This window comes from Erinaceus europaeus, unplaced genomic scaffold (assembly GCF_950295315.1).
Source record: "Erinaceus europaeus unplaced genomic scaffold, mEriEur2.1 scaffold_423, whole genome shotgun sequence".
NCBI lineage: Eukaryota > Metazoa > Chordata > Mammalia > Eulipotyphla > Erinaceidae > Erinaceus > Erinaceus europaeus.
In genome coordinates, this window is record NW_026647825.1 from 13,694 (window position 1) to 27,927 (window position 14,234).

A 14,234-nucleotide genomic window follows, 5' to 3' on the forward strand; every position below is an offset into this window, starting at 1 on the left:
CCAATGCTCTTTATATTTTTCTTAAAAATATTTTTAACTTTATTTTATTTGATAAGACAGAGAGAAATGTAGAGAGAACAGAGATAGAGAGGGAGGTAAGGAAAGACAGACACCTGCAGCACTGTATCACAGCTTGTAAAACTTACCCCCTGCTATTGGGGGCTGGGGGCTTGAACCTAGGTCCTTGTGCTTGGTAATGTGTGAATCTAACCAGATGCACCACTGCCTGGTCCCAATGCTCTTAATCTGGTCATCCCTTCACAGGCAATTATGTTGTTTTCATTTCTTGGCTTTTTTTTTTTTAGGTGGCCTGTGGCATATGCAATTCTACTGCTTTGGGGATGACATTTTCATTCTTTTAAAAAATTCTAGATAAAGAAATAGGGAAGGAGAGAGAGAATAAGTATCACATCACTGTTCCACCATCTGTGGAGTTTCCCTCAATGTTGTAGCATCTCCCATGTGGTGCTGGGGTTCCAACCCATGGTCTTGCAAATAGTAAGCTGTATACTATCTAAGGTACCTCTTGGCCCCACATCTCAACAATTGAAATAATGCTACATACAATGGCAGTGTATATCTGGGGTTTTTTTTAATCCCCTCCCCTGATATCTGTTTTTAATGTAGTAGTATTGGGGGTGGGAACTAGTTACCAGTGTTTAAAACCTAAAGAGATTTTTGCATAAAACTCTGAATTTACAGGACCTTGTTAAATCAGATGATCTTTCAATGCATACAGTATTTCATGACCACAAATGGTCCATGTAGTGGTGCATCCTGTCCGGTATGCACAGTACCATGCACAAGGACCCATGCAAGGACCTAGGTTCAAACCCTGGCTCCCCACTTGCAGGGAGGGGGTGTTTCAAGAGTGATGGAGCAGGTCTGCAGGTGTCTGTCTTATCTTTCTACCTCCCACTCTCTCTCTCCTTCCCATCTCAATTTATCTCTGTCTATCAAATAAAATAGAAAAAAAGAAGAAAAACAGTGACCAGGAGTGGTGGATTCATAGTGCTGGCATGGATCCCCAGTGATAACCCTGTAGACAGATACAGAAATGAAAAGTTATATGTAAAGTAGAAAATTTCACACTGCTTTCCTGACTAAATCAAGCATAATAGAAAAATCCTGAAATGATGATGATGCGAGAGGAAGAGTTAAGAAGTAAACTGTTCAGGGGTGATTGCCTTACTTTTCCACCTCACTGTTTCTCCTTTGCTGTCCTTAGATGGACGTAATCTTCAGAATGTTCTTCAGTCAAAGGCCATAGTCATAATTTCCCTGCCCCCCTCTCTTTCACTCTCTTTTTAACTCATTTGCGCTCTTTGTAGCAATTGTTGGAGCCCCGCAGGGGAATAATTTCAGAGGAATTAACCTTTGGCATTGTTCTAAAAATAGCCTAATAAATCCAACCCTAGGTAATTTACCTGTCCCTGCTCCTGGGGGTGGGGGGCAACCCATGCGGAAGAAAGAGACCCAGCTGGCTGACATACCTTCAGCAATTAACCTGAGATCTGAGTTCCCAGAGTCTGTGTATTATCTCCTCTTAGAAACAGTGCAAATTTCCCTATCCCCTCTCAACTTGTGACCTTATTTTTTAGCACTCTTCTCCCAGGGTTGAAAGAAGGGTGCAGGTATCAGACGCCCCAGGAAAGAAGCCAGTTGGATCAGGTTGGGTCAGATTCTGGAATTAGTTGGATCTTCCCTTCAGTTTCCATTTTGCAGGCTTTTCCAGTCATTTCTTTGTGCTCCCCCATTTTCCAGGTCTGAGTGGCAGGCCTCCCAATCCTGTTTCCTCACTGGTCTAGGTCCTTGTTTTTACAGACACAACTGAAACATGTTTAAGGGAAGCTTCTTGGTTGTAAAAGAGAGGAACTGGTGATGGGAAATAACCTAAGTTGGGGGGTGAGAGTGTTTTGCAGACACCTACCATGGGGAGATGAGAAATTGTACCCTCATGTCAATGACTGTGCTGTAAACCGTTAACCATCCCCCTCCAATAAAATGATTTAGAAATGAAAGGAGGGAAGCATACAAAAGGACAGGAATGGGTGAAAGATCTGTGGTTGGTAGAAATCAGCAATTCTTCTTCTAGCGTTTGCCCTTCTTCCATAGCCAGTCAACAGCAAAGCTGTCAGGAGCTGCTTGTTGCTGGCTTTGAAAGTGACTGGGATCCATGTGGATTCAGTCGGCTAGGAAGGATCTTCAGTTTCCCCCAATGAATGGGTACTCACGGGATACACCACGAGAAGGTCGATCCAATGCAACCCAGCAATGAAAAGTACCATCTCCCCCAGGAGTGTAAGGAAATTTGTTCTCTCTCTCTTGCCCAAAACAAAGGGGTGTGAATGCACTTTTTCTTTTGTTCTCTCCAGATGTTGTCAGAGAGCACAAGGCAGTGTGGGCATTTAGGAGATGTGCTTTCTCAAGTGCCACTGGAAGTGGCACTTAAGCTAGAGAGCATAAAATCCTTGTGAATTCCTCTGCAGAGACAAAACCTGAGTGCTTAAATGCACCGAAAAGTATGTCTATTATCTATTGTTTCCAAGTAAGTGTGCAGTTACTTAAATTGCCTTTGTCTTCTTCTTTTCAGCTGACATTATCTCTACGGTAGAATTCAACCACACGGGAGAATTACTAGCGACAGGGGACAAGGGGGGTCGGGTTGTAATATTTCAACGAGAGCAGGAGGTAAGTGGCAGTGAATGCAAAATGCCCATTTTCTTCTCTGTCTGAAAGAGGCTGCCTACTGTTCCTTAATCCTTGTGTGTTGCCCTTAACCTTGTGGCTTTGCTAGCAAACCTGAAACTGCCCCAAAGTCATTAACATCACTGGCTCCACAGTCAGGCTCCTGTGAACACCTAAAAAATATGGCCTTTGCTGGGTCTGGTCTTCTCTTTCCCCCAACCTGGGTTTTTGCCCATTCATTCAAAAACACCCCTCACTTCCTTATTTATCACCTGACCTACAAAACGTCTGGAGTGCTTACTGGGTCTGACTCCTGGTTTTTTTTGTTTTTTTTTAATAGGATCTCCCCTGCCCCACCCTCAAGCTATGGAATTTCAGTCCTTGCTTCCTTCAGTTGCTCCTATGTAAGAGAATTAAACAAAAAAAATTTAAGGGCCAGGTGGTGGCACAGACAGTAACGTACAACCACAAATCCCTGGGTTCAAGCACCCAACCTCCACTGCAGAAGGGAAAGCTTCACTGAGATGTGACCCAGTGCGGCAAGAGTTTCTCTTTCTCTCTCCCTCTCATTTCTCCCTTACCTTCTCTCAATTTCTCTATTAATAAGTAGATTTCTACATCAAAAAAGTAAACAGATAAATAGTAAATAGCAACTTTCTATGCCAGCCAAAGTACAAAGGACCACTTAGGTCAGTGGAGAAGAAAATGACAGCTTACCCTCCACAGTGGACATGAAGTCCCACAAAATGATATCTAAGCAATGTATAAGGAACATTCTTCCATGGTGACAGGAAGGTGCCCAGAACTGTTTAGAATGTTCCATACATTCTAAATAGGAAATCTAACTTGTAATGTGACTCTCTCAAATAACAAAAAGCCTGTTTCTGCCTGAGGTTGAAGTCCCTCTAGGAATTGCTTTTCTTTTTCATGTAAATGGAGTCTGGGGTTGTCTGCTCCTATTTTGTCAGGATGGAATTATGGCCCAATCTGACTTTCTTGGCCTCCCCTGACAAGGCCCTGAAGCTTCCAGAAAGCCCGTCTGTGTGCTCGGGTCTCTCCCATCTGCTACTCACTACCTCAGAGAGTCACTGATCAGCACGGGGGAGGACTTGTGCTGAGGGAGGGCTTCACAAGAGATATCCTTAGCAATTTAAAGCCTGCTCTGTGCCTCAAAGCCATTTCTGTTACATCCTCCTCTCCCCACCCCACCCCCAAAAAGGAAAGCCTCATTTAGAGGTGATATATTTGGTAATTGCACATTATTTGCAATTAATTTCTATAAGAGCATCATAATCCCTCGGGGTCCTGGATAAATTCAAGTATTCAGCATTAAATCAGGCACCCAGCCTATTCGATTGGCCCTGGAAAGCACAAATGTGGTTGGCAAGTAGAAACTAATAGCTCTTCCTGACCTGGAATTTTTCCTGCTTTTCCAGAGCTGCCGAGTGCTAATTGGTCTGGCACATACTCCACACACTTGACAGTCTGATTTGGATGGTAGCAGATCAACACTCTTATAAAATTATTGTTAAGGTGGACCAAGACACCCTCTCCCTCTCCCTCTCCCTCCCCCTCCCCTTCTCTCCTTCTCTGCAGTAAGCTGGATAGTGGCATTGATACCAACATTCAAAGTCCTTTTAAAACTGATTTTCAAACCTTATTTTTCCATTAAGAAAAAATCCAATTAGGTTCATGATAAAGAGGAAACAGAGGAGCTATTTAGCATAAATTACCCAAGGCAACAGTGTAGTGCCAGTAATATCCTCTCTCTCTCTCTCTCTCTCTCTCTCTCTCTCTCTCTCGTATGTTTTTTTTTCCCTTTAGCTATTTATATGTTTCACCTCTTTTAATGTACTGAGATCTTTGGGAAGACAGATTCATTAGCAGAATGAAGAGGGTGAGGGCCCACATTTGCCAAAGCAAAGATTTTTTTAAGATTTATTTATTTATTTATTTATTTATTTATGAAAAAGAGAGGAGGAGAGAAAGAACCTGAGACTCACTCTGGCACATGCAATTCGGGGGATCAAACATCAGACCTTATTCTTGAGAGTCCAATGCTTTATCTAGTGAGCTACCATTTAAGCCTTAGGAAGATGCCTTCGTTCAATGAAAGAGAAATGTTGAGGACAATAGGGAACTGTTCAAAAATCACTTCCTGGGACTGGGTGGTGGTGTACCTGGCTGAGTGGACACATTACCATGAGCAAGGGTTCAAGTCTTCACTCCTCACCTGTGGGAAAAGGGAAGTTTCACATGCTGTGAAGCAGTGTTATTTCCCCTCCCCCTCCATTTCTCTTTGTCCTATCAAATTAAATCAATCAAAAAATTTTAATCACTTTGCTTTGTGGTAAGACTTGAGGTTGAAATGAAAGCTAAGCCTGAGACACAAAACCATATGATAACATCAGGGTCCTTGGTTTAGCCCACCTTGACTTCTATCAGTGAATTCTCTGAGTAAATTCTCAGGAGATGTAACCCAAAGAGTTTGCTTGTAGGAACCTCAGTGTCATTACAAATTCCTGGGCTATAAGCAAGACTGCCCATTAGTTCGTCCAGATTTTGGTTTGGACATTCAGTATTCAAATCTGATTTTTAAGTAGTTTTTTTTTTTTTTGCCTCCAGGGTTATTGCAGGGGCTCTGTGCCTGCACTACAAATTCACTGCTTCCTGAGCCTTTTTTTCCCCTTTTGTTGCCCTTGTTGTTTATTGTTGTTCTTGTTATTATTGTTATTGTTATTGCTGTCATTGTTGTTGGATAAGAAATAGAGAAATCGAGAGAAGAAGGGAAGACAGAGGGAGAGAGAAAGCTAGACACCTGCAGACCTACTTCACTGCTTGTGAAACAACCCCCCTGCAGGTGGTGAGCTGGGGGCTCAAACCAGGATCCTTACACTGGTCCTTGTGCTTTACCAGCCATGTGCACTTAACTGCTGCCCTACTGCCTGGCCCTCTAATGGAGTCTTTTATGATGAGCCAAGCTTCTGTGATATTTAATAAAAGCCTAGGTTTTAAAATTTTTGCACAGTTTTCCAAAGCCTGAATGTTGTAGTTTTTGCCAGAAAGGTCCTAAACTGCCAGATATAAATCCAGCCTTCCCTCCTGCCCTTCCGTTTCTGTATTTCTTAGTCTTTTTTCCACTCCTGTCCCTTTTGCTTCTGTCTCTTCTTTCTACAGGCCCTTCCCCTTAGGTTTTATTCTTTCATCATTTATTTAGTTCCTGCTGTTTGGTCATTGAAAAATCAGACCTGAGGGAAAGCCAGAGGTAAAGTTTCATCATTCTCCTAATGATACATATGTCTCTCCGTGCGCCTGTCTGTTACTCATGTTGGAAGATAAGCAGATTGGAGAAATCCAAGGTCCAGATCAACTCTGTTGTAGCTGTATGACTTTGGAGATGTAGTTTTTAAATATCTGAGTCTCATATGTGCATTTCCCTGTCCTGCCTGCCTTTCAGAGCTTCTGTGAGAATCTGGTAAGACTTAAAAGCCAAAGAAAGGCACAGATACTTTATTTTTGTTTGTTTGTTTGTTTAATTTTTTATTATCTTCATTTTTCTTTTATTGAATAGAGACAGCCAGAAATTGAGAAGAATGGGGAGTTAGGGAGAAAGACAGAGAGACACCAGCAACACTGCTTCACCATTCGTGAAGCTTTCCCTCTGCATGTGGGGACCAAGGACTCAAACCTGGGTCCTTGTACATTGTAACATGTCAACTCAACACAGTGTACCACCATCTGGCCCTAGACACTTCATTTTTGTACTGAGTCTAAGAGGTAGGTCATATATATATTCTTTCCTAAAGATGACCACTAGGACCCAGAAAGGAAATATTAGAACTTCTATGTATGTTGATTTCAAAAATCATGCCTTGGTTTTAGTTTCTATGTATGTTATGATGCACATCATAATTAGTGCAGCAGTTCACATATAGGATTTTTTATGAAGTACATGCATATTGGAGATGCCAATATTTACCATAAGGGCAGTCAGTCAAATGCTTAGGAGTTCACTGAGCTGAAAGAGATATTGTAACTCTCAGGGTTGTACCCTCAGCCTTCTCTGACATGGCCTGCCCACTCTACCCCCAAAGGTTGTGTTCAAAAAGAAGAGTTGGTGAATTTGTACTAGGTTTATATGACTTAATCTCTTATATATTTTCCCCTCCTTCCTGCAGAGTAAAAATCAGGTTCATCGTAGGGGCGAATACAATGTTTACAGCACATTCCAGAGCCATGAACCCGAGTTCGATTACCTGAAGAGTTTAGAGATAGAAGAAAAAATCAATAAGATAAGATGGCTCCCTCAGCAGAATGCGGCCTACTTCCTTCTGTCTACTAATGGTATGTGGAATCTTTTTTGGTTGGTATTTTCAGATGCATAGCCAACCAAACACTATATTTCTTTTTTTTATTATTATTATTTTTTATTTGTAAAAAGGAAACACTGACAAAAACCACAGGATCAGAAGGGTACAACTCCACACATTTCCTACCACCAGAATTCCATATCCCATCCCATCCCTTGATAGCTTTTCTATTCTTTATCACTCTGGGAATATGGACCCAGGGTCATGATGGGGTACAGAAGTGGAAGGTCTGGCTTCTGTAATTGCTTCTCTGCTGAACATGGGCATTGGCAGGTTGATCCACACTCCCAACCTGTCTCTCTCTTTCCCTACTTGGGTGGGGTTCTGAGGAAGTGGGGCTCCAGGACACATTGGTGGGGTTGTCTATCCAGGGAAGTCTGGTTGGCGTCATGATAGCATCTGGAACCTGGTGGCTGAAAGAAGAGCTAACATATAAAGCCAAACAAATTGTTGACTGATCATGAACCTAAAGGCTGGAATATTGCAGATTTGGGGTCTGCATTTTGTAGACAGCTAGTAGGCCTATTTTAGTTATATTCCAAAGGACCCATGACTATACTAGTTTTTGTTGGGTTTTTTTTTTTTTTCCCTGAGCCTGACATCTGATATGCAGGTGGACTCAAGTTACTGTCTGGGGAGATGATGTCATGGCTGGAAAAAGGACCAGAAAGCTGGATCAGGGAAGAGAATAGCTCTCAAATATGAAAAAGATACATAAATATTGTTGACTATAAACCCCATCGATTTGATCTGGGTCCCATATTCAGCTTAGGAGCCTGTGTGACCTCTGCATCCTATATGCCAGTCTCTCTGGGCCTCAAGTTTCCCTTTCACCTCATGGGCTATTGAATAAATTAGGGACAGTATTTGCAAGATACCTCACTAAGTACCAGAATCAAAAAGGCTCTCCAAAAATAGCAGTTACTCTCCCCCAAAATAGCAAGTTCAGGACCAGCTTTGTCAGGTTGCGTCACCGGGGAAAGAGAAGAGACCAAGAACTCGTGGCAGAGCAGGAATGCAAATCTTTATTCACGCGGGCACCCCGGAATTGGGTGTGAGTACAGTGGTTCAGGCCACATGGAGCTAGCAAAATGGCCGCCTCCCACCTATGCCCACCAGCCCTTCTCCGGGTTGGGTCACGGAAGAGAAAAGAGCAAAGAGAGCAAAAGCGGAAACAGGAGAGGCTTTTATGGGAGAATTCCAGAAGTGGCAAGTCAGGACAGGATTGGCTAGGAAAGGGGGTGAAGAGAGGCAAAAGGCATGTTGGGAAGGTGGAAGCGTCCTTAGCAACTGTTGCAGTGGTTTTAACTGAATTAGCAATACCCTGAGGGGATAACGTGGTGGAGATCTGTAAATAATACTTGCATGGAAATATAGTGGTTTGTGGGCCCTGCCAATGTGTGTGACCACATCTGCAAAATTTCCCAACATAGTTTGGGTGAGACCTGTTATCTGCAGTCTTTGACTCATAAAGATTAGTTCCAGGTGTTTAGAATGACACTTCCTGTCTCAAGACTCCCTGTATGTTATTCTGGAACATTATTTCAGAAAACACGGCATAGTGTCCTGTGAGTTTGGCATACTCAGTAGGAGCTGTTAATCCCTTACTACATTTGGGGGGCAGGTGGTTTGTAAAGCAGATGTCTGTGTCACTGGCACTAACAAGTTTTTAGCCAGGCACACAAATCAAGAAAAGAAAGGAGGACCTCCCCTCACCCCAAGAAGTGATCAAGTGATTTTTATACATATTTTATTAATTTAATGAGAGAGCGAGTAAGAGAGAGACCAGTACACTGCTCAGCTTTGGTTTACAGTGGTGCAAGGGGTTGAACCTGGAATTAGGGAGCCTCAGGCATGAGAGTTCTTTTGTATAACCAGTGTGCTACCTCCCCCCACACCCAAGTAATGGTCTTTTTCTCTTTCCATGCTGCACTGACACCACTTTTGAGGGGACTTGGTATAAATAGGTCAGAAAGAGAGCATCTCGAGGGTTGAACAGAGAGCCAAATTATATTATTAATTCCTTAAGTCTTTATTCAGTGGAATTATCTACCCTCAAGGATCTTAATATCCTTGTTGATAGAAGCTGTCTGTGTTCCAAACAATTTAGAATAAAATCTTATAGTAAAGGGTGTTAATTGGATAGCATAGTAATTAAGAGGGTTTAATATATAAAAAAATTAAAGCCTTCCTTGAGCAAATAAACTGGAGAGTGGAATGACTCATTTCATTCTCTGTGTGTAGCTATCTGGAGACATTTAAATAAATACAAATCCAGAAAAAAAAAAACCTTTACACTCTGTTTACCCCAGAAATTTAAAAAGAAAGGATACTGGGACTAGGCAGTGACACACTTGGTAGAATACATGTTACAGTGATGCACAAGGACCTGAGTTCAAGCCCTTTGTCCCCACCTGCGGGCAGAAAGCTTCACAAAAAGTAAAGTAGCGGTGAAGGTGTCTCTCTGTCTCCTTCTTGCCCTCTCTATCTCCTTCCCTTTCTACTTCTTTCTGTCTCTATCAAAGAAAAGAAAGAAAAAAAAGGAAAAAGGCAGTTACCAGGAGTTGTGGATTTGGCATGTAGGCACCAAGGCCCAGCAATAACTCTGGTGGTAATTTTAAAAAGGAGGATGGGATACTGGTCATAAATCAAAGAAAAAAAATTTTAATGTAGCAGAGCCAAGCAGTGGCATACCTGATTCAGTGCACTTATTACCATATGCAAGGACTCAGGTTTGAGCCCCTGCTTCCCACTTGGAGGGGGTGGGGGTGTTCTGTAGGTGTCTTTCTCTTTCTCAACCTCCTTCTCCCTTCTCAATTTCTCTCTGTCCCATCAAATACAAATAGGAAGGGAAAAAATGGCTGTCAAGAGTGGTGGATTTGTAGTGCCAGCACTGAGCCCCAACAATGTAAACATACATTCATGTTTTAAAGAAAGAAGGGAGACACACATATCAAAGAGTATCATGATTAATTTTTTATTGTGTATTATGAGAAACTTGTAAACTTAGTCCCATTTTACCATTTTTATTCTCTGAAGTTTTTTATGGTGAGTTTGATTTAATTTTATAAAAAGAGGTTGGAAAGTTTATAATGCATATGAGCCAAAATTCCTCAAGTTAAAGCCAGTGTACAGGTCTAAAATAAATGACAATTCTGAAACAATCATTTTGAAACAGTCATTTGTGGAACTACTCAAACATATCTCATCTCCACATGACTGGATCTCCAGTTGTCTGTATTTCTAGATTCCAAGTAATTTAATTCTTTCTCATAACAACATTTATTGCTTTGTTTATATTATTGGCCAATTCATTAAAAGTCAAACCCCATAAATTTGTTTCTATTTCTTTCAGTCTTTTTTTTTAAATATTTATTTATTTATTTATGCCCTTTTGTTGCCCTTGTTGTTTTATTGTTGTAGTTGTTGTTGATCTCGTTGTTGTTGGATAGGACAGAGAGAAATGGAGAAAGGAGGGGAAAACAAAGAAGGGCAGAGAAAGATAGACACCTGCAGTCCTGTTTCACCACTTGTGAAGCGATTCCCCTGCAGGTGGGGAGCCGGGGGCTTGAACCAGGATCCTTACACTGGTCCTTGTGCTTAGCACCACCTGCGCTTAACCCGCTGTGCTACCGCCCGACTCTCTATTTCTTTCAGTCTTAACTCTTCAAGTTTCACTTGGAGGGTTTTTACATTTGACACCATTTAGAATAAAAGCGATTTCCCATCATTTTGATTTAATTGCTCCAAGCAAAGAAATATTGATTATCTCCTACTACTAGCTTACTTTGTATTACAACATTTTAGCTATTGATTATTACAATACAATTCAAGGTCTTATTAACTACTTTGTGGGGGGATGGGCAAGAAATCAGTACAATGCAATGAAGATTAATTATATAGCATAATTTTCTGTTAATTGAGTTTTTGAATAGTTTTTTGATTAACAAGGATATTATCTTCCCATTTGGGATGCTATTTCTTATGCCAACAGCATCTCAAAATGATACTTATAAAAGGAGCTCCCATGTTCTTCTGTGATTTTCTTTTTAATACTAATATTGAGGTTGATAATTCCCCTTAAGCCAAATAGGTTAACATGCTAAAATTAATGGGAGATAATTGGAATTACTGTACAAAAGAGAAAATGAAGATAAATGATAAGATTGTGTTTTAAAACTGCCACAGGTAATGATAAACTACTCAGAGAGCCCGCCAGAAGAAAGAAGTCATTATTATAACAGCCACATGTTTCTTAGACATTTTTATCCACAAAGCTTCAAGAGACTAAGTCGAGAAGAAAATGTATGATGAGAAAATCAAGAATGACCCTGGCAACCTAACTATAGGGAATTGGATTGAATTTACCATCAACCATATCTAGTTCATTTTTTTTAATTATGCATATCTCATTATGGGTGGTCACAGTTTTTGTTTCTGATAAAATGCAATTCCAAATTCATAATTTTAAAGGAAAATAAAATTAGCATTAGCATTGTTAACCTAGACCTGGAAATTATTTGCCAGATGAAGACACATTGCTTTGCTCAGCTTTCTAGAAACTTCTGCCTAATACCTCTGATGAGATGGGAAGGTTTAAAGAAAATTAGAAAATACAGAGAATAAGTAATATTAAACTAATGATTTACTCACATCCAGAGTAAGCCACTGTTAATGACTCTTAAAGCAAAAAAGAAAGAAAAGAGGCATGAGTAAATCTGTTTCATCTCTAAAATGTAACATACTGAATACACTATTTGGAAATCAGATTTTATTTAATAATGTAATGTTGAATAATAGCAATATCTTCTTAGTTTTTAAATATTCTTCTAAAATAACATAACATTTTCAATAACTTGTGTGGCATCCTCTTGTAATATTTTTTCATAATATACTAAAGGTGTCCAGCTATTAGACCTATAATTCCTAATAAGTTCTTACTATTACAAATTATGAACTTATAGTAGAAGCTATTGACAGTGATGTATATGTGATTGGGAGGAAAGCATAAGCTATGTACAACATGCTATGGTGATTAAAAAGAATAATAGAGGGACCAGGTGGTAGCGCAGCGGGTTAAGCACATATGGCACAGACCAGCTCAAGAATCCTGGTTTGGGCCCCCAGCTCCCCACCTGCAGGGGGGTCACTTCACAAGCAGTGAAGCAGGTCTGAAGGATCTAGCTTTCCCTCTCCCTCTCTGTCTTCCCTTCCTCTCTCCATTTCTCTCTGTCCTATCCAACAACAGTGGTAATAATAACAAGCAAGGGCAACAAAAATGGGAAAAATAGCCTCTAGAAGTAGTGGATTCGCAGTGCAAGCACCAAGCCCCAGTGATAACTCTGGAGGCAATAAATTTTTTTAAAGTTTAAAAAATAATAATAATAGAATGTGTTTGAACCCTCCCCCACCCCCCAAAAAAAGTACATAGAGAAATATACAAGGATATATGTAAAATGGTAATGGTGATTGTCCTTAACTGGAGAGATTATAAGTGATGTTTTATTTTCTCCTTAAAATGTCTTTTAGCAGTTTATCACTTCCTTTCTGTATAGCAGTTTATCACTCATAGCATATGAAAAATTACCTTGCAAATGAGATGGGACACATCCCAAACCCTTTGAATTTTAGTGATGAATATAATGTACTAGATGCAGATGCTGATTTACATTGCACACTTGATGCCTATATAATGTAATAAACCAGTTCATCACATACTCACTTGCACACATATAATATACATATATACATATGACATTGGGTGTTACCGTCCATTGATGCAGGTTCTTTTAAGCTATGATAGGTAGATGGCTGGGATGATGGCACAGCCACAGTGGTTATGCAAAAGACACCCATGCTTGAGGTTCTGTGGTCCTAGGTTCAATCCCCAGCACCACCATAAGCAGAGCTGAAAAGTGTTCTGGTTTCAAAATTATTTTAATTAAAAATAGTAGCTACACAAGGAACTGTATAAGTAGGGCCCATATTTCTTCTGTTTCTTCTTCTCCCCCTAAAAATCATTTGCTGTGCAATAGGAGCCTGACAGAAGGCATGAGCAGAGTATTGTGGGCATCTGTTGGGTTGTTGGGGAAATTATGATGCATTTTTGCACTTAAAAACATTGAAAAATATGTCATGACTTTTCTCACAGCCCCATAAATAAGCTCAGCATCTGGGAAAGACTTCCTCGCCTTTTATCCCTGTATAAGCCAGGGGGTGCTCAGGTGAGCGCTCCATTCTCACACTTAGCAGCCTTGCCAGGCGTGCCCCAGACATGACCTACCCCTGGAATGAGGACACATGGGACCACTGACTTGCTCTTAAAACAGCCAAATTGCTGTTAAAAACCCCACTTCACAGTGTGAAGCATTTCTGACCTCTACGGACATTTGGTGAGCAGGGCTGGAGGGGTAAGATGAGGGGGCAAGAGAAAAAGAGGGTTCTCCTCAACACAAATGAAGCATGGCCTTTCTCCAGGGCAGTGTTACAGAGAGGGGACAGAATGTATTGACATCATCCCAGGAGGAAGCGAGGTCCATCAGAGCCCCATATGATTACCCCAGAATAGCTGCCCAATTGGCTAATTCTAGTAACAGCTGAGTTATTGTGTGGGCCATTATTAAAAGCCCAATACTGTGTTAAATACTCTACATGCAGTGTTTTGTTGCACAGTCATGTGAGCCCCACAAGGAAGACACCTCATCTACCCCACTCCCAAATTAGGAACAGAGCACTAAAGAAGTTAAGTTTATCAGAAAGAAGCTTGAAATGTTTAGAATATACTTAAGCTACAAAAAAAAAAAAATCAGTGCTTATCAAATTTAGCTGGACATTCTTTTTTTTTTTTTTTCCTGTTCCATCTGGTGTTGCCATTTATTCCTCATGGCATGTACGTAGGAATCCTAGTCCTTAGGGATGTGGTGGCAGGTGTTGGCATGAAGATAGGGTCCCAGGTTGTCAGCTTCCCAAAGCCTCCCTGTGCAGGTCTAGAGAAGGAGAAGTTAAAACATGTCCCAAGTAAATGATGGAAACAGGATCTGATAAGAATGGTGACAAAGGCTTGTTGCCCACAGGCCTGATCTACTGGGCCTGAACATGCAGCCTTTAAAACATGGACTTAAAAGTCCAAGGTGGGTAAAACATGTCAGCTCCTGCTCTCCAGAAGCCCCAGGCCCT

At 40.9% G+C, this 14,234-nt stretch overlaps 1 protein-coding gene across 1 annotated transcript in view; it reads left to right on the forward strand.

Annotated features, from left to right (window-relative positions):
• Positions 1 to 2,568: 2,568 nt before the first annotated feature.
• Positions 2,569 to 14,234, forward strand: part of LOC103107562 (serine/threonine-protein phosphatase 2A 55 kDa regulatory subunit B beta isoform) — a gene marked incomplete at its 5' end in the record, with an annotated part of 74,251 nt that continues 62,585 nt past the window's right edge. The window contains 2 exons of the mRNA XM_060184422.1: positions 2,569 to 2,691; positions 6,867 to 7,032. Of these exons, the coding sequence (XP_060040405.1) occupies positions 2,569 to 2,691; positions 6,867 to 7,032 (289 nt within the window). The remainder of the gene's footprint in view (positions 2,692 to 6,866; positions 7,033 to 14,234) is intronic.